This window comes from Dipodomys ordii, unplaced genomic scaffold (assembly GCF_000151885.1).
Source record: "Dipodomys ordii isolate 6190 unplaced genomic scaffold, Dord_2.0 Scaffold135, whole genome shotgun sequence".
In the NCBI taxonomy this organism is placed as follows: Eukaryota; Metazoa; Chordata; class Mammalia; order Rodentia; family Heteromyidae; genus Dipodomys; species Dipodomys ordii.
Window position 1 is genome coordinate 2,276,058 of NW_012267351.1, and position 27,572 is coordinate 2,303,629.

The 27,572-nt window shown below is 43.9% G+C and overlaps 2 protein-coding genes across 2 annotated transcripts in view; both read left to right on the forward strand.

The window, feature by feature from the left end:
• Rnf130 (ring finger protein 130) overlaps positions 1–5,976 on the forward strand; it is a gene marked incomplete at its 5' end in the record, with an annotated part of 87,648 nt that extends 81,672 nt beyond the window's left edge. Inside the window, 2 exons of the mRNA XM_013030883.1 lie at positions 24–117; positions 5,772–5,976. Of these exons, the coding sequence (XP_012886337.1) occupies positions 24–117; positions 5,772–5,787 (110 nt within the window). The remainder of the gene's footprint in view (positions 1–23; positions 118–5,771) is intronic.
• Positions 5,977–17,555: 11,579 nt separating this feature from the next.
• The window catches only part of Tbc1d9b (TBC1 domain family, member 9B (with GRAM domain)), a 42,935-nt gene continuing 32,918 nt past the window's right edge, over positions 17,556–27,572 (forward strand). The window contains exon 1 of the mRNA XM_013030884.1: positions 17,556–17,565. Coding sequence (XP_012886338.1) covers positions 17,556–17,565 — 10 coding nt within the window. The remainder of the gene's footprint in view (positions 17,566–27,572) is intronic.

Below are 27,572 nucleotides of genomic sequence, written 5' to 3' on the forward strand. Positions count from 1 at the left end.
TCCTCCCTTTCCTTTGTCAACAGAAGAATGGTTTATTATTGCCAGTTTTGGCCTCCTCAGTGCTCTCACACTCTGCTACATGATCATCAGAGCCACAGCTAGCTTGAATGCTAATGAGTAAGTAACAAATTGTTTTTTGGATTGCATGTGCCAGATGATCCCAAGAAAATACAGTTTTCATAAAGGTGGCGAAAATTGGCTTTCCACCAGCTTCATACTGATCCCAGTGGGATCGTAAGCAAAATAATTTATTTATCTTTTATATCAGTTACACAGATTAGGAATTCACCATGTTTAAGAAGAGTAATAGTAAAGAATAAAATAAAGTAAGAATAAAGTATCTGGAGGTTTTCGTTAGCCACAAGCTCAGAATGAATCCACAAATGTCAAGGGCACCAGTATAGTCTTTATATGTAAAGAATGTCAGCATCCTCATCAGTGATATAAATATGATAGGGGCCCATCAGACTTTATTTAGAGTCTTATACATATTAAGCTTTTAGGAGACAACTGAAATTTTTGAAGAATTCTTACAGAAAAGAAGTGATCAGGAAAAAAATATGCTCTTTCCAAATGTTTTGGGAGACAGGAGGTAGAAGAAAGCAGGGTAAATTACATCTATACAGGCAAAACTGGGACTAGTGTAAGTTACAGAAAGGTAAATTTCACCTTGGTACCAGGGAGAACATCAGTTGAGCTTCTTATTGAGAAGTTAAGACAGTTTGCTTTGGGGAGTATAAAGAGTTGGGGGTGCAAGTGGACACCAGTGTTTCTTGTCAGGGCTGCTATAGGTAAGATGTTTTTCAAAAGATGAAAAATGGGCTTAGAAGACTCTTAAGGTCCATTTTGATGCAGTGCTTTTCCAAAAGTATCATTCCACTGTGACTAGATAAAGAAGAGTCTCTTTGGTTTTGTTTTAAATCGTGTTATTTTCTGTTCAGTACTTCCTTATACCAGTATTCATGAAAATTAGTTAGATGTGGAAGCATCTCTGGGTCCCTGCCCAAATTTAAACGTAAGTGGTACTGGTACTTCCTTATTTGGTTATGTCCTGGCACTTTAAGTGATTAAGAATAACTAAGCTGTTCCATTCAATTGATTTAATACTGCCCCCCTGTAGAAACAAGGAACCTCCACTTGCCATGACTTGGATTTTATTACTCTAACTTGAGCTATTGGCTAGGTACCTGCAAAAAAAAAAAAATCCTTTTTGACATCAGTGACCCATTCCATATTGGGAGGTTATCATGGTTGCATCTTTAACCTTCTGATGAGTGGTCTCCACCCCATCCGTTAGGTCAGCAGCCAACTGCTTCTCTTGGTGCCACTGAGCAGTTTTCCTTCAGCCAAGCACAATGTTTATTGCTCAGATTTCAGAGTCAGAAACTCCTGGATTTGGCTTTCAGCTCATCCATTTTTTATTTGTGAGACCTGGATAGTTAAATTTATCTGGAGCTTATTTGAATCCATGAAACAGAGATTAGTGGTTGGAGTATATGATAGAGATGTTGAGAGAATTAATATATAAAGTGCTTATTAGCACAGTGCCTGGTACATATTAAGTGCTCAATAAATGTTAGCCAAACCAATTCTGTTGAGATTCTATCAAAGTTCTATAAATGACCATCTGCCTTTATCCTTTGACAAATGAATTTAATTTCTTCCATACGAAAGAATACAGAACTCTAGGAGCTCTATGAGTGCCTATGATTCAATCTTCAGTTCAGAGAGAAATAATTATTTCACCTACTGCCACCTCTTTTGCTTATTCCCCTGCTGATCCATAAGGTTGGATAATAATACAAGCTTTAAAATGTTTACCAATGAGTGATAAACACTACAAATAAATGCTGACACTGGCCACTTGCAGAGAATTATTAACAATTTGATGGTCATCTGACTAGCATTCAGAATCTTCCAGGTGCTTAGTTTATGCATCAGGTATTTTAGAGAATGCTCAATGGACATGTTCCCTATTAGAACACTAAGTACTTGGGTCATATTATTTTAGTTCCATGAATAAATGCCTGCATGACTCAAAATCTAAGTCATGGATCTTTGATCCATGTCTTAGTCCAACTCTCCTCCATTAGCCTTTGTAGAGGGTTGATTTGCAATTGTTCATTTGACTATTCTATGCCTTCAATCAAATCCACTCTGAAGGACAATATTCATGATCTCATTTAGGAAGAAAAAAATGAGAGCGAATGTATGTGTGCATGTGTATGTGTGCATGTGTATTTTCACACATGTGAACATTTGAAAGGATAGTCACCAATGTCTTCATAGTGATGGTCTTAAATTAGAATTCTAATTTGTGCTTTTTTATATTTTTTGTTTTTTACAATAAGTTACTTAATTTTTAAAGGCCACTTTTATTATGGATAATAGAAAAGATAATAAATGACTGTTCCTACCCAATGTATCAAAAATGTTGATGATTCTTATATAATTTTATTCCAGAAGAAAGGTGTTTATAGTAAATGAATTTATAATGCTTCATTTATAATTCTTTGAAATATATCTTTAGTTTTTCTGCCTCATTTGTCAAGAAATCTACAATCAAAATGAAATCCCTTTTTCATTTTAAATCACCCTGTTTAATTTTCTAGGTAACTTTTATCTAGATATAATTAGGCTTAAAGATCTTTTGATGATGTAATATCTGTCAATAGAAAACATCACTACACCTACATCTGATAGAATAGTTTGTTTTCCTAACAGTGCTGCTAGTCTGACCTTGTACATTACAATTTGAATAACCAATTGGTTCAGTGTATTCATTCTCTCTTGAATCCTGTGGGCATGATGAAGCAGCCTGTCGGGTGTAAGGCAGGCATGTAGAATCCAGATAGGACCTGGCTTCCTTTGTGTGTTGATGACTACCAATAAGCAGCCAAGCTGGGTGCTGGTGGCTCACACCTATAATCAATCCTAGCTACTTAGGAGGCTGAGATCTGAGGACCACAGTTCAAAGCCAACCCAGGCAGGAAAGTCCATGAGATTCTTATCTCCAGTAAAACTACCCAGAAAAAGCTGGAAGTAGTCCAGTGCTGGTGGTTCACACCTGTAATCCTAACTACTGAGGAGGCTGAGATCTGAAGATTTTGGTTCAAAGCCAGCCTAGGCAGGAATCTCCAATTAGTCCTATCTCCAATTAGTCACAGAAAAAGCTGGAAGTGGTGCTATGACTCAAGTAATAGAGCCTAGCCTTCAGCTGAAGAACTGAGGGACAGCACGCAGGCCCAGAGTTCAAGCCCCACAGCCAACAAAAAGAAAAAAGAAAGAAAAAAAAGGCTAGAAGTGGTGCTGTGGCTCAACTCAAGTGGTAGAGTATTAGCCTTGAGCACAAATTGGCTCAGGGACAGTGCCCAGACCTTAGCTCAAGCCCTATGACAGGCTAAAAAGAAACTGCCCTCAAGGACACCATTTGCCAAGGACTTAACACTATTGGCTAGATCAAAAGTCAATGTATCTAAAGTCATAGCCCTTCTGTTATGATAATATACTATTTAAGTACTCCTCTGTGACTAATTGTGCCTTAAGAACAGGGCTTGGGTCACCTTCCACTCACCTCCCTCAGAAGCAGTGTTTTTCAAGTTTTTCTTTGCCCTCTGTCACTGTAAAAAATACAATTTGTACTGACCAGTACATATTTGACTAAAACACAAATACGACTAAAACAGAAATCTTACAAACATTTCCCTCACTGCATTCAGTATTTGCTTATATGTCTGTTCTGAGCTTAGAGGTTTCTTTCATTGTTTTTTTTGGTTAATGTTAGTTATGAGTTTCTAACTTGATTTTATAAGTCATTAGTAGGTTGTATCTTGCAGTTTGGGAAACACTGGCTTAAAGAATTTAAATTCTAGCCGGGCACTGGTGGCTCACGCCTGTAATCCTAGCTACTCAGGAGGCTGAGATCTGAGGATGGCGGTTCAAAGCCAGCCCGGGCAGGAAAGTCCGTGAGACTCTTATCTCCAATAAACCACTAAAAAACTGGAAGTGGCGCTGTGGCTCAAGTGGCAGAGCGTTCGCCTTGAGCTGAAGAGCTGAGGGACAGCGCCCAGGCCCAGAGTTCAAGTCCCATGACCGACCAAAAGAAAAAAAAGAATTTAAATTCTAAACTCTCAAATACTTTCTGCTCCTACTGGCAATCACCTTTGTTTTTTATTGTACTGAGAGTGCCTTAATTATAGCAGTTCCAGCAAAGATTTAGTTAACCCTGGAGTTGGGAATGTGGTCCAAGTGGTGGTATACAGGGTTCAATCCCAGTACCATTGTCCCTCTGAAGTGAATTGCTGCATTAGGGCTCCTTTTTTTTTTTTGGAGTTTTTCTGTAGTCCAGAAAAACTTGTGTTGTGGTCCTATTGCCCAGATTGGCTCACTGTGTGGCACAAGCTGTCTCAAACTCACACTCCTGCATCAGCTGCCCTCGTTTGGCAATAGCAGGCCTGTACCATCATCTGGCCTCCCTATTTTCTCTTAGTATCCACTTCTCCTTTTAGCCCCTCTAAGCATGAGACACTTAGACAACAAGGAATAAACGGAAGTTCAGAGGAATTCCCAAGAGCCACTAAATGAAGGGCACTGGGATTCAGAGCCAGCTCTTTCCTTTCTACTGTTTGTCTTAGACGACTCCAGAGAGCCCCTGAGGGATCTGAGGGAGGGGAAAACAGGAGGTCCGGGGTGCTGTGTGGTCTGATGTGTCTACTAGAGTGGCAGCGGAGGCGGCAGGCAGACTGCAAAGTTTGGGTTTTATTCTTCTACACAGTGGGAATATCTAAGGCTTGTCAGCAGAAAGATAATTGCTGGGGGCTGCCAAGTTTCTTTGAAGTGGAATGGAGAATAGAGGCAGAACAGTAGGTTAGGCAAAAATAGGAGTTGAGCAAATGAAGGTGGTAGAAAGGAGAACAAATGAAAGAGGCGTGATAACCAAAAGCTTAAGAGGTTTGAGGCACAGATCTGGCACGTAGCATATAGAACAGGGAAGAGAGCAGAGCTAGAGACATGATTTGGGAAGTGTGCAGATGAGTGGAAAGGAACCCGTGTGGGTGCCCCACATAGGGAATGACCCAGAGCACAGGGGCAGGACGCGGGGCAGCTCCACCTGGCCAGGGGCCACAAAGAAGGCAGCAGAAATGTGACGGTAACAAAGAACATGTCAAAAGACTTGAGGTACATTTTAGCACCTGGTAAAGGGACACACACACACACACACGTCTGGACCCAAAATCTGGACATACACACACACACATCTGGACACAAAATCTGGACACACACACACACACATCTGGACACAAAATCTGGAGGGTTCCTGAAAAGGGAGAACTATATGTCCTTGGAAAAATTGTTCTTCAACTCTTACACTTCTGTTTGAGCACTAAAAGGGGAACATATTTTAAAGAAACTATGTGTAGCCACAGATTCCAGCACACTCAGCGCTTACCACATATGTTGAGACCAGGAGGAGTTGTAAATCAGATGGTAATTGTCCCTGTATACTAAACAAGGTGCTGTTAGCCTACATCTTTCCTGCATTCCTTTGGGAATGGCCAAACACTTCTATACCAAAGAGTCACTTGCTACACAAGTGAAATTGCTGGTTTCAGGCAAATTCTAATTGCTTTCTGGACTTACCAGACGTTTTGGGGGAACAATGGGGAACAGTCCCAGGCCACCCTTTAGTTAGGATCATGTCTCTGTTACTTTTAATATTGATAACTTCCCTTTAACTAATTCATGACCTCTTTTTTCCTTTTGTTCCATAGGGTAGAATGGTTTTAAAGAAGAAAACTGCTTTCTGATTGCCTTGAAGGAAAAAAGAACCTATTTTTGTGCATCATTTACCAATCATGCCACACAAGCGTTTATTTTTAGTACATTTTATTTTTTCATAAAATTGCTAATGCCAAAGCTTTGTATTAAAAGAAATAAATAATAAAATACAAAGACTGTGCTGTTGAGTATTATTCACCAACTTGTGTCTCAAAGGCTGATTTGGGTGTCACAGTAAGGATATGTTTGTGACTCCCCAGGAGAAGACCGTGACACTGTTTCTATTAAGCCAGACACCTTGCACAGTAATGCTCCCCTGGCTCTTATTTTCTTCAAAGATGTCATTCACTCTGGTCATTTCTCTTTCCTTTGCTTATAGTTGATCACCTCTGCCAAACACATCATCTCCCCTTCCAGAGCAGCAAAGACTTAAACTATCACTCTCATACCTAGAGTAGAGTGCTTTCCACGTAGTAAGTGCTCAATAAATATTTGTGGGATGAAGGATGAATGACTATAAGAGTTTCCAAAATACACACTGATTGGTTAAAAAAAAAGAATTGTATCTGTCCAAAACATTCTTTTTACTCAAAAGTATTGGATGAATATAACTGTATGTGTATAAATGTAATATTTGTTTCATTGAAGAGGAAAATCTTGAAATACTTCGTTATATTACATTGTATGCTCAAAGGATGATCAGTACTTGCAAAATTTTTTTGAAAAGTGAATTCTCAACTTTCCACCTCAACATACCTGAAATAAGAATCTTGCTTACTCATAACATTCCTTTTAATTAATTTCAGCAGTCATAATCAATTTGATAGAACATTAAAGGGGTGTTCTCTGGTTTTTGTTGAAATATAGTTCATTAACCATAAAATTTACCCTTTCAGGGTGTATGTTTCCATAGATTATAGTTTTCGACTGAGGTTATGGTTAGCAACCATCATAACTGTCTAATTCCAGAAATTTCATCACCCCCCCAAAAAATCATATATCCATTAGCTGTAATTATATATCCTTTCAACCTTTGAAACCATAAATCTCTTCTCTTACCTGTTTTGGCATTTTATATAATATGTAACCTTTTACATCTGGCTGTTTAGTATAAAGTATTCAAGGATTATAAATGTTCTTTGTATCAGTACTTAATTCTTACAGAAATGAATGTGTTTTTTGTTTGTTACTTTTATCATGCAGCTTGCTGAACTTACTATCATTGTTTTAATAAAATTCTTGGGATTTTTTTATGTATAATATGACATAATTAGCTGAGTGCCCGTGGCTCATACCTGTAATGTTAGTTACTTTGAAGGCTGAGATCTGAGGATCACGGTTTGAAGCCAGTCTGGGCAGGAAAGCCCATGAGACTCTTCTCTCCAATAAACTACTCAGAAAAAGCCAGAAGTGTCTCTGTGGCTCAAGTGGTAGAGCGCTAGTCCTGAGCACAAAGAGGCTTAGGGACAGTGCCCAGGCCAAAGTCCATCAAAAGAAAAAGAAGAAGATATAATTTGCATATAGGCATAGTTTCTGTTCATCACTACAATCTGAACATCATTTTATTTCATTTTTTTAAATCATTGTCAATGGGTAGAGCTTCAGATACTAGATTGGTGAAACAAAGTGAGACTCTCAAATAGGTGTGAACAAACATCAACATTTTGTGATTATCGTGGAATGAAGGTAGCTTTCATTTTATCAACGTCGGTTATGAATTTAGCTGTAGGATTTTCATATATTAGATGCCTTTTATCAAGTTGGGAAAATCACCTTGTAGATGCTAGCTTATTGAATATTTTTAGCATACGAGGGTTAGATTTTGTCAAATGTATTTCCGGTATCAAAATGATCTTGTAAGACTTTTTTATTGTATTTATATGGTATATTACATTGTTTTGTTTTTAGCTTGTATTTTTGCAAGACAGGATCTTGTTATGTAGCCCTGTCTGGACTTACAATTACAATCCTCCTGTCCCAGCCTTCCAAATGCTAGAATTACAGGTTGAATGCTACTACAGCTAGCTATTACATTGATTTTTGTATGTTGATCAAGTTCACATGCCTGGGACAAATCTCGCTTGTTTTATAGGATATAATCTTTTTTTATGCACTGCTGGATTTATTTTGCTGAGTATTTTTTCATCATCATTCATAAGAGATATTGATCTTGTGATCATCTGTCTGGCTTTGGTATCATGATAATGATGGTGTTACATAATGAATTATGAAGTGGTCTTTTCTGTTCCGTGTTTTGGAATAGTTTGAAGAACGATCAATACCAGCTCCTTAGCTGTTTGGAAGCCATCTTATCTTGGGCTTTTCTTTGTGGAAAGCTTTAGCTTTTTTTTTTTTTCATTATTTAGAGAATATTAGTTTCTATTATCAAACCCATGTAGATAACACCTTTATTTAATTTTACCCCTGGCATAAAAGGGAAAAAATTAAGTTTAACATTTCCAGGTCAATTTTTTTAAGGTGAAAGAAAGACAGGTTATTGATTTGAGGGGTTTTTTTGGTGGGGGGCAGGCAGAGATGTAGGGTCTTACTATGTTTCCCAGGCTGGCCTTGAACTTGTGGTTCTCCTGCCTCAGCCTCCCAAAATACAAGAATTCTAGATGTTCACCACAGTGCCCACCTGATTTGAAATCTTATTTTTTCTCTTTTTTTTTCCCCGCCTGTCCTGGGGCTTGAACCCAGGGCCTTGATGCTGTCCCTGAGCTTCTTTGTGCTCAAGGCTAGTGCTCTACTACTTGAGCCACCATGCCACTTCCAGCTTTTGCTGAGTAATTTATTGGACCTAAGTCTCACAGACTTTTCTGCCTGGGCTGGCTTCAAACCATGATTCTCAGTTCTCAGCCTCCTGAGTCGCTAGGATTACAGGCATGAGCCACCGGCACCTGGCTTGAAGTCTTTTTCTCTATTTGAGACATAGTCTTGATATATTGTCTAAGCTGGTCTTGAATTCATAAGCAAATGATTCTCTCAGTATTCTGATCAGCTGAGATCACGAGGCACGCACCACCACCCTTGGCTTTTTTAATAGTTGATGTTATAGCCAAAAATTTGCTCCGGTGTTCTTCACCTATCCATAAATTTGATATGCCATTTTTTTTCATTTCAATCATCTCTAGTTTCCCTAATTTCTTTGGCCCATTGCTCATATAGAATTATGTTTAAATCTTGCATATTGGGCTGGGAAGGTGGCTCAGTGGTAGAGCGCTTGCATTGCATGCATGAGGCCCTGGGTTCGATTCTTCAGCACCACATAAGCAAAAAGAAAAAAGCCAGAAGTGGCTGTGGCTCAAGTGGTAGAGCACTGGCCTTGAGCTGAAGAGCTGAGGGACAGCACCCAGGCCCAGAGTTCAGGCCCCACAACCGAACTCAAAGAAAATAAATAAATAAATCCTGCATATTTTCCAAATTTCATTGTTTTTTTTTCTCTTTTTTTTAATTGTGAAAATACTGTACAGAGGGGTTACAATTATATGGGCAAGATAATGAGTACATTTCTTATCAAGCATTGTAGCCTCCTCCTTTGTTTACCCTTCCCATTCTATCTTTCCCTCTTCCCCTCCAAATTTCATTGTTACAAATTTTCAACTTCTGGGGGCTGGGAAGGTGGCTCAGTGGTAGAGTGCTTGCCTTGCATGCCTGAAGCCCTGGGTTGGATTCCTCAGCACCACATAAGAAAAAAGCCGGAAGTGGTGCTGTGGCTCAAGTGGTAGAGCGCTAGCCTTGAGCTGAAGAGCTGAGGGACAGCGCCTAAGCCCAAAGTTCAGGCCCCACAACCGGACCAAAAAAAAAAAAATTTCAACTCCTGAATTTAAGAATTTCAGTCATTGGTTGGAGATTATACTTTATATGGTTTTAATCAGTTAATAAGGCTTCTTTTATAACCTAATGTATATAGTCTCTTGAAAGGTACTCTACACATTTGAAAAGAGGGTGTATTTCTGCTGTTGTGGGTGGAACATTCTTATAGATGTCTGTTAGATCTGATTAGTTAGTAATAGTCAATCAGAGCTGGGCGCTGATGGCTCATGCTTGTAATCCTAGCTATTTTGGAGACTCAGATCTGAGGATCACAGTTCAGAGCCAGCCCGTAAAGGAAAGTCCATGTGTCTTTTCTCTAATTAACCACCAGAAAACCAGAAGTGGCGCTGTGGCTGAAGTGGTGGAGTGCTTGACTTGAGCTGAAGAGCTGAGGGACAGCGCCCAGGCCCAGAGTTCAAGCCTCATGACCCACCAATAATAATCATAATCATAATCAATTTTTCTTTAGTGTATCTTCTGTCTAGTTCCATTGTGGAAGGTGAGTATAGGTGTCTTTACCTTCTATGATTGAATTGTCTATTTCTTCCTTCTGTTCTTTCAGGTTTTCCTTTGTGTATTTTAGGGCTCTGTTATTATGTGCATATGGCATTGGAAAATTTTTGGAAGTTGCACAGTTTATTCATTACTCTTCTGCTCATTGAGATTCATTGTTTCAGTGGCTCTCTTGATGGTATAAGCCACCTCAAAATGCATCTCAAAATGCAAGAGAGTTCAGCTGACTGCAGGCTTTATTTTCTAGAGAGAGCTTGTTACATCTTTCTCAATACAGTTGATTGGTTTTGGGGGCAGAGAGGGGGTGTCTGGCAGTATTTTTGTACATTAATAATATAATTCCTCCCCCACATCATTTTATTCTACTGGAAATCAAAGTATTTCTGCCTTTTCCTTTTCATTTATGGTGAGTCATTATATTTATTCATCAACATTACCAGGAGATGTAAGACTTTAAATGACATTGTTACTATTTCTACTACTTTAATGTACTTTCATTGTCACCACCAAGTATTACTTTGCAAAGAAAAAAGTAGCCGAGCACCTAAAATCCTAGCTACTCAAGAGGCTGAGAGCTAAGGATTGTGGTTCAAAGCTAGCTCAGGTAGGAAAGTATGTAACACTGTTATCTCCAATTAACTACCAAAAGAGCCGGAAGTGGAGTTGGGGCCATTATCAAGGAGAAAAAACCAGAAACCAGTAGGTAGGAGGTGGAAGGACTGAGCCCCTTCTTCCATGAAGAACTCTCTCTGCCCAGGGCAAAGAGTATCAGTACACTAGAGACGCATCAGCGGGCACCATCCCCACTCAACAACCCATCCTCAGAAGTTTGGAGATCTTGTTGGCAGAATACTCAATTGCCCTGAGGAATCAAAAAAAGTAGGCAGGAATAGCAGGAGCCAGGGTAGCAGCCAACCCTACCTGTTTCAGCCAAAAACTAAAAAAGGATTGATAAAAGTAATGAACATGGGTCCTCTGCCTTGCCAGGCAGTGCTGAAGCTGCGGGGAAGGGAGAAGGAAGCTACTGAACGCATGAAAAGTACTCCAGTTCTTTTAGCCTTCCAGGCTTTCAGGAAGATTCCTTCCAAAGAAAAGGTCAGATGTTCTTAGAGAGAAAGGGGTGTTTTCCACCATGAGTCGCTCTAGGCTGTAGCCTGAAAGTGGTACCATCCTTCTCAAGGCCACCATACCACCCTGCTCATGATACAGGGGTAGAGGTTGGTACCTTGGCCTGGTCCCTCCACAGGTGGTTTCTTTCTGATCACAGGACTAACACCAGGAGAGCCTAGACACAGTCAGTGAAGTACATTGAGACATAAAGGCACAAATGGTTATCTCTTTCCCTTCAAACCCAGAAAAGTGAGCTTCTGGACAGAACCCAGCTTTTGATTACAACCTTATGACAACATCTTAGGGCTTGAGAACAAAGTATAAATGAAATGAAAGGTCCTTTAGAACTGGATGCCAGAGGCTCACACTTAGCTAAAGGGGGCTGAGTTTGAGGATATGATTCAAAGCCAGCCTAGGCGGGAAAGTCAGAGACTCATTTCCAGTGAAGCATCAAAAAAGCTCAAAGTGGAGCTCAAGAGGTAGAGCTCTAGCCTGGAGTAAAAGCCAAGGACAACTCCCAAGCCCTGAGTTCAAGCCTCAGGACCAGCATATAAAAAATAAAACCTCATTGAAAATACAAACTCACAAGAGATTTTAACATAAATTTAACACAAAAGAGAGGATTCCTGATCTGCAACACAAGTCAAAAAGAAGCAGGGGGAAGAAAAGAAAAAAGACCTGATATACAAAAAGAAAAAGAAGAGGGCTGGGAAGGTGGCTCAGTGGTAGAGTGCTTGCCTTGCAAGCCAGAGGCCCTGGGTTCGATTCCTCAGCAACACATAAGCAAAAAGCCAGGAGTGGCGCTGTGGCTCAAGTGGTAGAGCGCTAGCCTTGAGCTGAAGAGCTGAGGGACAATGCCCAGGCCCAGAGCTCAGGCCTCACGACTGGACCCAAAAAAAAAAAAAAAGAAGAAGAAAAAAATAGACAAGGGCATAAGAGTCTTTTGATAATGGGGAAAAACAATATGTATGCAGTCCAGGTCCTAGAAGAGCTAGAGGTTCAGCTCCATGGTAGACAGACCAAGAGGTCCCTAGGTTTAATCCCTGGCACACACACCCCCCCCCTAAAAAGCCATAGAAGGAAAAGAGAGAATGAAGCATAAGCACTATTTAAACAGATAATGACTGTGATTTTTCTAGAGCTAGTAAAAGTTAGCCCACAGATTCAAGAAGTTCTATGAATAGTAAGTTTAGTAAATAAAACCACGCTAAGCCATCATAATAAAATTCAAGCCACAAACTCACATGTCAGGTACTCTACCACTTGAGTCACACTCCAAGTCGTTTTGCACTTAGTTTGTTTTGGGATTCGAACTGACTAGAGCTGTGCACCCTCCCTGCCCCCTAGCCTGCTTTTAACTTGTTTAGTTTGTTCTCAGATAGAGTCTCCCACTAACTGTGGCTGGGCTTAGCCCTGAATAGCGGTCCTCCGACCTCCACCTCACCCCGTAGCTAGGACCACAATAACTTGCCTGGGCTGGCCTCTAAGCACAATCCTCCTGTCTCCACCTCCCAGGTAGCTGGAATTACAGGCACGAACCACCTGGCTCCAACCCTTTCATTAAGATGAAATTCATGTAACATAAAATTAAACATGAAATGAGTAATTCAGTAACATTTGATACATAAGCAATACTCTCAGTATGATAGTTTATCTTAGATTTTTTTTAATTTGATATGAAAATAATATACATTCAATAGGAGCTTGTACTTGAATTTTGACCTTTTCCTAGGCTAACAATACGCTCTCAAAATTCTAGACGGTAAAGGAGCGCAAGCATCTAGTCAGCCACAGACTCACGCCAGTCTTCTCCATTGTACACAGTGAGATAAACTACATTTGACACTTAACACTTTAGGGGGTTTGCCCAGAGTTTACAGGCTGAAGTTATTGTTCTGAACACAGGGCAGACTAGGCTAGGCCGTGATACTCACTAGCTTAGGAGTATCTAAACGCATTTTCACCTTGTTTCCAACTGAGAGTAGGTTCTTCCAAGATGTGATCCGCCCCCATTATAAGTCATTCACGGTGGTGTGTCACCTCCACCTGTAACTCCAGGGTTTCCCTCATCCCCAAAGGAAGACCCTGCCTGTTAAGCATTTACTCTGCCTTCACCTTCCCACCAGCCCCTTGTAAGTACCAATCTGCATGCCATTTCTGCAGATACACTTAACTCTGGTTGTTCCCTGTGAATAGAATCGTGTAAACTATGGGATCCTTTGTAACTTGGCATAATATGTTCAAGATTGATTTGCATTGTACGATATATTCAGTACTCATTTTTTTTCTATGGCTGAGTAATTGTCCATCTGCACAGTTCATCTATACGTTCTCCATTGGGTGGGTATTTGAGTTGTTGCTATATGTCAGCTGTTGTGAATACTACTGCTGTGAATATTGATGTATGAGAATCTGTATGCATCATTGTTTCCAATCTCTATAGTGTGCAGATGGTAGTGAAAATTCTGGGTCATATGAGTCTATATTTAACTTTTTTTGTGTGCTAGTCCTGGGGCTTGAACTCGGTGCTTCAGTGCTATCCCTGAGCTTTTTTTTGCTCAAGGCTAGCACTCTTCCATTTGAGCCATAGTTCTACTTCCGGTATTTTGTTGATTAATTGGAGGTGAGGGTCTCACGGTCTTTCCTGCCCAGGCTGACATTGAACTGTGATCTTCAGATCTCAGCCTCCTGAGTAGCCAGGATTTACAGGCATGATCCATCTAGTACATGGCTTATATTTAACTTTTTGAGGAGTCACCAAACTGTTTTGCATTCCTCATCTTGCTAAAATTATATTTTATTATGTTTTAAAATTATACACATTTAGCCAGTCATTACTACCCAGGAGGTTGAGGTCTGTCTAAATAGAGAAATCTGAAAGAGTCTTATCTCCACTGAGCCAGCAAAAGGCTGGCTCCAGTGGACGTATAGCTCAAATGATAGAGCTCTAACCTTGATCTAAAAATCTTACAAGCAAGAACAGAAGACCCTAAGTACAAGCCCCATTAATGGTGCACACGCGCGCGCACACACACACACACACACACACATATCTAACTGAATACATAAGTAAAAGACCTTAGTAAGTTCTGGAATTGGCAAAGATTTCTTAAATCTGATACAAAAGCACACACTATAAAAGGAGAAAAAATCAATAAATTGGACTTTCGCAACATTTTTAAACTTGCTCTTCAGAAGGCATTGTTATGAAAATAAAAAGACAAGCCTCCGACTAGAAGACAGTGTTTGCACTATCTGACAAAAGACTTGGATCTATATTTTTTTATTTTGTCGGTCATGGGGCTTGAACTCGGCTTGGGCACTGTCCCTGCGCTCTTCAGCTCAAGGCAAGCACTCTACCTCTTGAGCCACATCACCACTTCCAGTTTTCTAGTGGTTTATTGGAGATAAGAATTTCACAGACTTTCCTGCCCGGGCTGGCTTTGAACCGTGATCCTCAGATCTCAGCCTCCTGAGTAGCTAGGATTACAGGAGTGAGCCACTGGCGCCTGGGTGGATCTATATTTTTTAAGCATAAACAAAAATCTCTCCTACTCAATAATATAGAGACAACCTTTTTTTTTTCAAATGGGCAAAAGATTTGAACAAAACATTTCCCAAAAGAAGATATACAAGAGGCCAGGGGCGGAGCTCAGTGGTAGCGCGCTTGCCTAGCAATGCAGTATCCTAAGTTCCATCTCCCACACATGCACACCACCCTTTTTGAGAAAAAGAAATACAATTGGCCAAAGAGTACTTGAAAGTTCAGCATCATTAATCATCTCTGAAAGTCAGAACCACAAGGAGAATGGCTAAAAGAATGGTTAAAATGCAAAAGACTGATCATACCAAGAGTTGGTGAGAAGCTGGAACTTCTTTGCACTGCTGGTAAGAATGTGAAATGGTACAAGTATTTTAGGTGGGGGGGAAATCTGGTACTTTCTTTTAAAATTGAAAAGCATACACCCCCTCGTCTTTCATTCCACTCCTTGTGGAATGAAGCATATGTTCACACACAGCCTGTCCCCAAATGTTCATGGCAACTCCCTTTGTCAGAGCCAATCTATATTATATGATTCTTTTTATACAGAATTCTAGAAAGACGTAAGCTGTTACCCTAGTCATTGGAGCAGGGTGGTGAGAAGGGGAAGGGATTACCACAAAACACCAGAGAACATGGGCAAGTAACGGATGGATATGTGCATTATCTTGATTCAGGTTCAATAGGCATATACATAAAAGCTCTTGAAACTACACTTCAGGCATGTGCATTTGATGGCATATCAATTTTTACCTCAAAGCTGTAAAAAAACAACCCGGTTGTACCAAAAAAAGAGAAACATAAAAGTGTGGTCTCATTCTGAGTAGACCGAAATCAAATCCTGTGAATGTACACCAAGACTGTGATCCTCCTAAGTTTTGTTCCCCACGATAACTAGAGTAACAGGTACTTGACGCCATGCTCAGCTACTAGTTGAGAAGGAGGTCTTATGAAGAAGGTCTTATGGATCTCCAATGGAGATCCACTTAGTCTCAGCCTCCTGGGTAGCTGAAGTACAGACACAAGCTGCTAGAGTTTAGTGTTCAGTGGAATCTTTTGAAGAGCCTCAGCCAGCTTTTCTTTTGAAAGAGCTACAGTGGTAAGCCTCTTAGGGATCTTGTTGGGGCATAGATGTTTAAAGTGTGCTTGTAGGCTTGGGGAACATGCTCAGTGGTGCACTTTATGGAAAGATACCAATAAGAGGTCATAATGAAGGGGAATGGACGTTCTTGTCTCTGAAGCCACATGGGAAATGTGGGCCGATGACCTGGACTAAGTCTGTACTTATTTCTTTTTCAGGTGGTCACTTCTTTCACCGAAACTCCTTGTCACCTCGGAGCCTGGTGTATGAGAGTGAATTCTCCGCAATCGAGCCTTCTTTGGACATGTATGATGAGAACAAAACCTGAATTTAAAAGAAAAAAAAAAAAGATGGGCTGTTGGGGGTCACTTCTTTTGTGATTTGATTTTGTGATCACCTTTCTTATTTTGTATTCTTCTGTCAGCGTCTGTTTGGGAAGAACGGCGGCGCTTCCGAGCACAGTTTGGGGTTCAGGGTTAAATTGCAAAGTTCCCCCCAAGGTGAGGCTTTTGAGGACAGTGTGATTGCCCAGGTGAGCCTCGTGGCACCAAATCACTGCCCAATCACCGGCCAGTGCACATGGGCACCCAACAAGCCAGGTGGTTTCAGAGAAGAGGCGGGGCCAGGGGTCAAGGTTGGGAACGTGTCCCTGAATGATCTCGTGCTGTTCTATGTCAGGGTGACCATGAACTTTTAAACTACTTCTTGTGATCCTCGCTTACAATGCGTAGTAAAGCCTGTAGGTAAAGCTTCTTCCCCCTGCAGAGGCAAGTCTCAGCGCCTTGACCTGCTCTGCTTTGTCTTTGTCTCCTGTTAAACCTTCGGTTAAAGGGTCTCTTTCCCCGTGCCTCTGACACGCTAGCCACCTTTATTTCCCGCCAGAGCTCAGCCGGGCACATGCAGGCCAAGAAGCCAGGATCAGTGCATCCGCTTTGTTGTTTCCCAGCGTCCATGTTGAGCATGACCTACAGGATACATGTTTAGTCACTAAACATAAAGCCCCTCCACACCCTCCGGCTTCCTTGGTAGCCACTAAGGTTTGTGTATGGGGAGGTGGCTCTGGGGAGCCTGTCCTCTGGACACACTGAGCTCATGGGGGCCACAGCTAGCAGCAGCTGTCAACATCTGGATGGTTTAGGATGTTTTATCAAGATCAAGCCAACTCCCTGCTGCTGAATACCCGCTGAGAACCTCTCTTCAGCCTTCATTGTGCAACCCAGTCTCCCCCGCCAGCCGCAGCACCAGCGGGAGGGAGGCAAAGGAGCACGGGCAGCTGGGTTCACAGGCCCCGATGCAGTCGCCAGTGTAACGGACATCGGGACACATGTGCTCTTCCCACACAACCCAGGATGGAGTCAAGTTCACCCGATTGAAACATATCACCTGTAAGTAATCCCAGCGTGGGACCAAGATAAACAAACGTAATACACCCACCCTTCTTGCAAACTGCCACACCATAGTTCAGTCTTCTTTATTAGCCTGAGCTCTGTGGAGGTGTGAAAGACTTTGGATCAGAAGCCTTGGATTTCCAGTAAATCAAGCAGACACCTGAATGCATCTGCTGGTTATTTTCATCCACTCTGTGGAACCTAAGTTTGAAATGAACATCCGCCACCTTTCTGTGAGTGGCTCCTCCCCGTTAACGGCATCTTTTCTTCTCAGTCATGCCTGAAACAAAAGCCCGTGGAGAGCTAGGTGGGGCCAGCCAGTAGAAGCATGGTAGCAGGTGAGCAGCAGCATTTTATTTTCATAATTTGAGGCTGGAACAGGCCTTTAAGGTCTGAGCTGCTTTTGCTTGTTACTGTTTACCAAGGAATTTGCTTGCTTTTCTTTTTATGGTCTTTGTACTATAAGACATATTTTTGATAAACAGTTTTAAGAAAAGCATCGTTCAGAAAGATAGGTTTGTCCTGCTGGGCTCTCAGAGAGAGCACATGCTTGGAGATGCAGCTTCAGCTTGACAGAGCTCCAGATGCGTGCTTGCACTTGTTGGCTTTGGCTCACCAGACAGATTCGATCATTCGATTCTGATTATTGCCATACTGTCCCTACCGCAGCCTTGTGTTGTTGGGTTGTTTTTTTTTTTTCCTCCTGAGCCAAAAATTCAGGTCCCTATACAGCGTTTTCTTCTGACTTCTGCAATCTTGCAAAGACATGAATGGTAAACACTCTCGACAGTGTCTTTACTAGAACGCCATAAGATTGCTTGAGAAGAAACTTAAAAAAGCAAACCCTCTAAAATGTGTCTGTTGATATAATCGCTGAATTTCTTGGAAATCTGGGGCAGAATAGCCAAGGAGACCTTCTTCCAAGGCAATAGACGCAGAATAGTGCTTCAGATCTCAGCTTGACCCCCCTTTTCCTCAAAATCAGGGCCACCCTCTGACTCAGGATGTCCTCTCTTGCCCTGTGAGGAGGGACACGAACTCTCCATCAAGGTCTCGTGCTTCAGGTGTGGAGAGGATGGCATTTTCTATCCCAGGTAACAGCCTCTGCCAGCAGTTCTGCTAAAAGGGACACTAGCAAGGCACGTCAGGACCTCAGCCCAGAGCCAGTGGCAGGGCGGCTCGCCGTGTCAGATTTGTGAGGACTTACCCGTCAGCAGCATCCTGTCTGTGAGCAGCCCAGGGAGCGGCGCTGACTCTGGCAGGCCCCAGTCAGAGCATGCAGAGTGGTTTCTTTTATTATAGCTATCTCGCGAGGCTTAGCACCAGTTTCAGCCAGGAAGAAGATGATGACCTTGAAGTGTTTTTCTTAGGGGACTCTTTAAAGAAAGGAAAGGGCCAAAGAGTGAGCCATACACCCTCCATGCCTCCGTGGACTACTGCTCTGACTGAGCCTGTCTCCAGTCTCTGCCTGCCACACCATCTCCTTCCCATAGAACAACTTTCCTTTTCTAAAGTCCAGCTTGAGGTCTCTGGTGCTGCTGCTGCTGCTGCTGCTGCTTCTGCACATCCCTCCAGAGTGGCTGCCCCTGCTCCCATCGCGGGAAGGCGGGCTCTACCACATGACGGTACAAACTCCACACAAGGCTCAGCGAACCTTGCTTTTGAATGGAGGCGCGATTCTGAATGGAGGATTTTGAATGGAGTTGCTCTACTCCATCTCAGCCCCTCTGCTGCTCTACAGGGCCATTCGAGGCACTTCCCTGAACAGCTGCCCAACCACGTGACTGAAACTGTATTTTTTTTTAAGCTGCCCTAGATGAAGCAACAGCCCTAACTGCCAAAAGATGAAGTCAGCAAGCTATTAAAAAAAAAAAATGACTGAATTTTACTAACTCAAGGTATTCTGTGGGCTTCATAGGCCTTCTCGTGTTTTTATTACCCATCACATCCTTTCCCTGGTAACCTGCCACAGTACATGGCTAGAAGAAAAACCCACATGCTCTCCGCCACAGCTGTTCCCGTTTAGACAGTGGTTCTGCAGTGTTCTTGTCAGGAGTCATCCTGCAACTCGTAAATGTCAAGAAACAGAAATGAGGAGGTAGCATCTAGGAAAGGGCAGGACAAAAGTTAGTCATGCACTTCAGCCTTTCTTCAGTTCTCACGGTGAGCCCCACACACATCCTGGGTGATCATGTAGACTTGAGGAGCTAAGGGGGGCACCTCAGGTGTACAGTGAGGCTTAGCGTGCATGCAGGACCGAAATAAAAGTCTGGCTGTAGGAAGCGTGGGAGCAGGGTTGAGGTATCAGGTAGAGGCTGGGGAGGCATTGCTTGGGAACGGTGAGGCTGTAGTCTCTGGAAAGAGATCGGGTTGAGCTGCAGGCTGTGTGCGGAAGCGCGCAGCGACACACTGCAGAGATCAGGATGGCCGAGAGGCACTGCACGGGCCCAGCGCCGTCTGACTGAAAGGAGGGAGTCAGAAAAAAGGGCAGCCAAGTTCCAAATCTCAGCATCGGGTGGGTACTAGGGAGAGCCCTCATGGGGACACTTTAGGTCTGGAGTGGGCATGAGGCCTCCTCGGGAGGCCTGCAGGTACAGCACTGGGCTCAGAGGGACGCGGGAGTCAGGCTGTGGCTCTTCATCAGAATTCATGGGAAGCTGTGTTGTGCACACCACCCAGCCTTCCGCAGTACGTCTCCATCACAGTCACCCTCCCTGGGTGGGGGAGGAGGTTCATCTTCCTCTTCTCGCCCCATGCAGAAGTGGCGCATCCTCGCTGGAGGCCGTCCTCAGCCCCACGTGGGGCTGTGTGGCCCGGGGCTTGGAATGAAGCCCTGGGATCTTGGCAGGTAAGGTACCGACAGAGGAACCACTGAAGAAAAGATCTAGAAAAGAACGTGGAGGATGCTTTCCCTCACTCTCCAGCCCTCCAACTCCTCTAATGTGGGTACACGCCACCTTGCGCTATTCTGGGGGAGCGTGGTTTAGGAAACCCCTCCCCCCCACACACACTTACAGGAAGTGGAGACCCTGCCAGGCCCTGAGAAAGGCAGTTGCTGTGAGAAACAGGTGCATGGAGTTTCGTCTCGTTTGGGTCTTGTGGAGACATCGTCCCCAAGCCCTGCAGGAAAAGGATGAATACACAATACCCTTGCATGTGGCCACGATCCCTGCCCGAGGATGGGGAAAACCCGTGTGGATTCTAAGTATTGTTACAGCAGAGAGGACTAAGGAAGTCAGCTGACTGCAAGGAACTGCTTTCTAGGACGTCCTTCTGAACAGCAGGAGAGGCCACACTCGCGGAGCCCCTGAGCCCCTTTCGTGAGGGAAAGCGCCTCTTGCAGACCAAGTGTCACTGGCTGGGCTGGCTGCTCATTTGCCCTCAGGTGCAGTGTTCCAAGGTCACACACCAGCCTCTTAGCGCCTGGATGAGGCAGGCTGAGATTGGGGGGGGAGCGGGAGGTGGTGGCATGGAGAGCCTCTCTGCTATGGCTGTCCCCGAGGATCCCAGCAAACTGAACTTTAAGGAAGACAGGCCAGCTGGGCCTCCATGGCGGGAAGACACCTGCTTCTCCAGCGCTGTGAAACCCACTCACCTGCAGCGTCCATGGCAACCAGGGGCGCCATCCGTTTCAGCCGCTGCTGCCTCCAAGGCTCCCCAGCCCATCACCTCTGTTTTTCTCTCCTGCAGCTCACCCCAGGCTGAAGCCATTAATTTTTTCTGTGTTCATCACTCTGACTTGGGAGAGAATGAAGAGACACCTTTGCATCTCACGTAGCTTGAGTATTCGACGACATTTCCAAGGGTTCTAGTGCCTTGGGCCCCCTTCCGTTCCTTCCCCAGGCACCCCATCATGAAGACAGGCCCCGAAGTGCCTCAGACCATTGGATGGCATAATGGAATAATTTGTCCCAGAAACCCAGTTGCTGGTGGCCCCGAGCCATCAAATGCTGGGTCGAATTGGCTCCTTTGCCTCTGCTTGTGGAGTAGGCGCATGCGTAGGGAGTCGGGTGTGCTGGTCACCCGGAAAACCTGCGTTGGCCTTCATCTTTCTTTTCCTCACCCATCAGAGACCTTTCTATTTCCACCCTCTTCTCTTTACTGCAAGAGTCACAGATGACTGTCCTGATCTGTTTTTTTAGTTTTAATATATTCAACTTAACATGAATTCTAACCTGCTTTTGGAATTACCCTTCATCCACAAGCAAATCCAAGTGTATTTACATTGTACGACATTAAAAGACTTTTCTAATGACTGGAAGGTACCAAACACACCATTTGTTTTTAAAAAGGAGAGAGGGTTAGATAGACTATAACATCTCAAGCCATTTCTTTTCCCTCCAGATTAGCAAGCTGCTCCTGCTGACTTTCCAGCCGTGCTCTGTGGGTCTGGAGGGAGATGGAAGGGGGCTCTATTCCCCCTTCATCCTCTGTGGCCAGCCCTGTCTTGCTGGCCAGCCAGCCAAGGGTTTCCCTTGCCTGGTGCTTGGACCAGAATCTCAAGTCAAGCCAAGAAGGGAAAGCAAGATGGACTCCAGAATAGCTATCGGTCTATCTGAGAAAACGGCCCAATGTACTTAACAAGAACAAGACTTCCAGCTAGGAGGTGTAAGGGGTGTGGAGAGCACCATCAGCTAAGAGAAGTATCTTGTTCCTGCACAAGAAAATGAATTGGTGTACACCCAGGCCACCTACGTCACAATCGTTTCTCACCTGACCCTCGGTAGCTTTTATACTCATAGGAAATAGTGAAGTTATCCCTTTCATACTTGGGTCTACGAAGCCCTCGCACTCTGGGCTCCTGCTAACTATGCACAACATCTCAAAGGATGGCATACAGAACTATTTTTCTAACCGTAGCACAGATAATTTGGGGTGGGGGAGGCTTGGGATATTCATAATTGTGGCAGGGGTGGAAGCATCTGAAGGAATGAAATGGCCAACTATGCACTTGAATTTTCACTCACCGTTGGAGTGCTTGTGCTAGCAAGAACACACACCAAATATGTGAGGAGCACATTAATCACTCACTGAATTTGGGGGCTCACTGTTAGTGGGGGGAGGGAGTTACCTTGTCTAGAAAATACACACACACACACACACACACACACACGAAGTACAGTGTGAGCTGATTTCCTGACAATCAGGTCTTACCAATCCTTGGAAATGTTCCAGGCAGCCCAACTCTGAGGCCCTCATGACTGATGTAAGTATTAACTCCGTAGTGAAATTGTATGGTATATACCTGTATGCCAGTAGTGTATACCTGTATGTGTGGAATTTGCTAATATAACCATTTCAATAAAAATCGATTGAAAAAGCTGCTTTGGCTACATGGAATACTATTAGTGGTGATGTGTCGGTGCCAGAAAACTCAGCCTCAACTGGCTAAAACAAAAAGAGAACAAAAGCTCCCAGAAACTCAAGTACCTAGGGGGAGGCCTGTGTTGTATACAGTGTGCTTTAGGCCACAAATACTAACATAAGAACACAGCTACCAGCTTTGCTGGGGTGTGCACCCACACCCCATCCACTCGGGAGCTGGTTCTTCCCTCTGAGGTAGTCCAGGCCAGAATGGCAGCTTCCAGCAAACACCCTGCAGAACACAAAGGAGAAATGAGTGTTGGGGGCAGACGCAGTAAATGTCTAGTATGTATATAAAAGAACCAGTGCCATGAGGTCTGGACCTTAGTACCACCTCTGCCACAGCCTCGTGAGGAATAGCTAGTCATTTTATCTATCTAGATTCAGCTTTATCATCTCTAAAGTAGAAATCGTACAATACCTACCCTATTAATAGGGTTGCTATATGAAGGAGGGATTAGATTTAAAATAAGAAGTAGGCTTGGTATTTTATATCCATATAAAGAACTCCTTTGGGGCTGGGAAGGTGGCTCAGTGGAAGAGTGTTTGCCTTGCATGCCTGAGACCCTGGGTTCGATTCCTCAGCACCACATAAGCAAAAAGAAAAAAGCCGGAAGTGGCACTGTGACTCAAGTGGTAGAGCGCTAGCCTTGAGCTGAAGAGCTGAGGGACAGTGCCCAGGCCCAGAGTTCAGGCCCCACGACCGGACCCAAAAAAAAAAAAAAGAACTCCTAAAATCAACAATAAGAAGACAATCCAGGAAGTGGAGCTGTGGCTCGAGTGGTAAAGTGGCAGCCTTGAGCAAAAAAAGCTAAGGGACATTGCCGAGACCCTGAGTTCAGCCCCAGTACTGGAACACACGCACCAAAGACAATCCAGGCTAAAAAATGGGGAAAAGGTATGAGTTGGCATTTCTCTGAACAAAATAGGGCCAGGAAACATATGAAAAGAACTCAACATTATTAGTTATTAGAGAAATGTTCATGCTAGCTAGCCACAATGAGAACCATGTCACACCTCTAAAAATGGCAGGAACAAAAAATATAGACAATAATGAGGGTCAAGCTATGACAAACTGAAATTCATACACTGCTGGTAGCAAAGTGAAATGGTACAGTTGCTTTGGAAAAGCTATTATGGTCATTCATAGTCAAACATGAGCCAAGCGCTAGAAGCATACACATAATCCTAGCCACTTAGGAAACTGAGATCTGCCAGCCTGGGCAGAAAAGTCCACAAGACTCCATCTCCAAAATAGCCAGCAAAAAGCAGGGCTGGAGGTAGGGCTCAAATAGTAGAACACTAGCCAAGTAAGCAAACCAACCAAGCACAAGGCCTCATGTTCAAATCCTGATACTAGCCAAAAAGAAAAAGAAAAATAGCCTTACTACATAGCCCTTCAGTAGCACTCCTAGGTATATACTGTAGCCAAGAGAATAAAAACGTGTTCACACAAAAACTTATACACAAATGTCCATGATAGGGGCTGGGAAGGTGGCTCAGTGGTAGAGTGCTTGCTTCGCATACATGAGGCCCTGAGTTCGATTCCTCAGCACCGCATAAACGGAACAAGCCGGAAGTGGTGCTGTGGCTCAAGTGGTAGAGCACTAGCCTTGAGCAGAAGAGCTGAGGGACAGCGCTCAGGCCCAGAGTTCAGGCCTCACAACTGACACACACAAAAAAATGTCCATGACAACATTCATACTAGCCAAAGGGTGGAAATAACTTGATGTTCATTAAGTAATAAATGGATAAGAATGTGGCATGTGCCCAGGAGCTGGTGGCTCATGCCAGTCATCCTAGCTACTCAGGAATCTGAGATCTGAGGATCAAGGTTCAAAGCTAGCCCAGTCAGGAAAGGTTGTGAGACTCATATTTCCAATTAACCTCCTAACAGGAAGTAGAGCTGTGGCTCAAAGTGGTAGAGTGCTAGCCTTGAGCAAAAGAGATCAGGGACAGAGCACTGAGGTCCTGAGTTTGAGCTCCACGAACTATAAAAAAAAAATTGGCATGTTCATAGCATGGGATAATATTCAGGCATAAAAATAAAGCAGGGCTGGGAAGGTGGCTCAGTGGTAGAGCGCTTGCCTTGCATGCATGAGGCCCTGGATTCTATTCCTCAGCACCACATAAGCCAAAAAAAGCTGGAAGTGGTGCTGTGGCTCAAGTAGTAGTTCACTAGCCTTGAACTGAAGAGCAGAGGGACAGTGCCCAGGCTCAGAGTTCAGGCCCCACGAATGACTAAAACATAAAAAGCACTGACATGCTATAACATGGATACATCTTAAACGCATTATGGTGAATGAAAGAAAGTAGGTCACAAAAAGCCCACATATGGTATAGTTCCATATATATGAATGATCCAGAACAGGCCCATCTACAGAGCCAAAAGCAGATACAAAGTTATTAGGGGCTGGGGATGGGTCAAGGAGAAATGTGGAGTACTGACTGCTAATAGGTTTCCATTTGGAATGATGAAAGAGTTTGGAATTAGGCAGTGGTGCTGATTGCACAACCTTGTGAATATATAAAACCTTATTAAATCATGCATTTTTATTAAAGGGGTGAATTTTATAGAATATGAACTATATCATAGAAAATAAAGCTCATTGGGCTGGGAAGGTGGCTTCGTGGTAAAGTGCTTACCTTGCGTGCATGAGGCCCTGGGTTTGATTCTTCAGCACCACATAAGCAGAAAAAGCCAGAAGTGGTGCTGTGGCTCAAGTGGTAGAGCACTAGCCTTGAGCTGAAGAGCTGAGGGACAGTGACCAGGCCCAGAGTTCAGGCCCCACAACCGACAAAAGAAAAAAAAGAAAGTGCATACTAAGTGCTCAATAAATGTTTTCTTCTTAGACTAGTTCTCTAGCAGTTGCCAGTAGCTTATGCCTATAATCCTGGCTACTCAGGAGGTTGAGATCTGAGGATCGCGGTTCAAGTCAGCTGGGGCAAGAAAGTGTGAGGCGCTTATCTCCAATTAACCACCAAAAAGCTGTAAGTGGAAGAGTGGCTCAAGTGGTAGCACTGAGCAAAAAGCTCAAGGACAGCACCTGCACACACAAAAGCAAAAGGTCTCAAAGGGTAGTCTCTGGCTAGCAACTTCAGCATCACCTAGAACTGTTCATTGGGGATAGGGCCCAGCAGTTTGAGGTTTGTTTTATTTTTAATTATTATTTTGTCAGTTGTGGGGTGGGTGCTGTTCTGAGTCTCTTTGTGCTCAAAACTAGTGGTCTACCACTTGAGCCACAGCATGACTTCTCGTCTTTGAGTGGTTCATGGGAGATAAGAGTTTCACAGGGACTTTTCTGCCCTGGCTGGCTTTGAACTGCGATCCTCAGATCTCAGCCTCCTGAGTAGTTAGGATTACAGGCTCGAGCCACCAGAGCGACGCTTGTTTTATGCTTTTTGTTATTGCTGTTGTATCCTTACTAGGGCTTAAAATCAGACCTTGGGTTCTGTCCCTTAGCTTTTTTGCTCAATGCTAGGACTGTCACTCAAACCACAGCTTCACTTCTGGGGTGTGTGTGTGTGTGTGTGTGTGTGTGCTGGTCCTGGGGCTTGGACTCAGGGCCAAGGCTAGGCTGGTCCCTCTTTGGATGGTTAGTGGTCTGCTAGGCCAGTGGGGATCCGCATCCCCAGTGAAACCTCGAAACCTCCACTTGTCCCAAAGCCGAGCTGTGACCTCCAACCCCAAGACCACCCACCCAGCCCACTGGCCCCCATGTGCCAGGTAAGGGAACTGCACTGATCCTGATACACTACGTGCCTGGAGTCTTCCTGACAACCATCACCCACTCTTGCAAATTCCTCCAATCAGGCTCAAAGTGTGGGGGGTAAACCTGAGAATCACCGGGAACTGCTTAACTCTTACAGACGCCCTTAGCTACTCAGCAAGCAGCATATCCAAGGCTAGCGCTTTACATTTTCTCCCAGAACATCTGTTCGCATGTTCCTCCTAAATGCCAGCTTTCTGCACCATCAAGTCGGTCCTCTCGTTCGCTGCAAGAACTGGGCGGGGCGGGGCCTGGATAGGGGGTGGGGCCTGAAAGGGATAAGGGCGTGGCCTTGGCGGACGTGGCTTGAAAGGGCGGGGCCTGACAAGGCGGGGCGGGGCCTGGGAGGCGGCGGCACTAGCGGAGCCGTGCGTGGCGCCGCTCGCCACCAGGGGGCGGTAGAGCGCTAGCCTTGAGCTGAAGAGCTGAGGGACAGTGACCAGGCCCAGAGTTCAGGCCCCACAACCGACAAAAGAAAAAAAAGAAAGTGCATACTAAGTGCTCAATAAATGTTTTCTTCTTAGACTAGTTCTCTAGCAGTTGCCAGTAGCTTATGCCTATAATCCTGGCTACTCAGGAGGTTGAGATCTGAGGATCGCGGTTCAAGTCAGCTGGGGCAAGAAAGTGTGAGGCGCTTATCTCCAATTAACCACCAAAAAGCTGTAAGTGGAAGAGTGGCTCAAGTGGTAGCACTGAGCAAAAAGCTCAAGGACAGCACCTGCACACACAAAAGCAAAAGGTCTCAAAGGGTAGTCTCTGGCTAGCAACTTCAGCATCACCTAGAACTGTTCATTGGGGATAGGGCCCAGCAGTTTGAGGTTTGTTTTATTTTTAATTATTATTTTGTCAGTTGTGGGGTGGGTGCTGTTCTGAGTCTCTTTGTGCTCAAAACTAGTGGTCTACCACTTGAGCCACAGCATGACTTCTCGTCTTTGAGTGGTTCATGGGAGATAAGAGTTTCACAGGGACTTTTCTGCCCTGGCTGGCTTTGAACTGCGATCCTCAGATCTCAGCCTCCTGAGTAGTTAGGATTACAGGCTCGAGCCACCAGAGCGACGCTTGTTTTATGCTTTTTGTTATTGCTGTTGTATCCTTACTAGGGCTTAAAATCAGACCTTGGGTTCTGTCCCTTAGCTTTTTTGCTCAATGCTAGGACTGTCACTCAAACCACAGCTTCACTTCTGGGGTGTGTGTGTGTGTGTGTGTGTGTG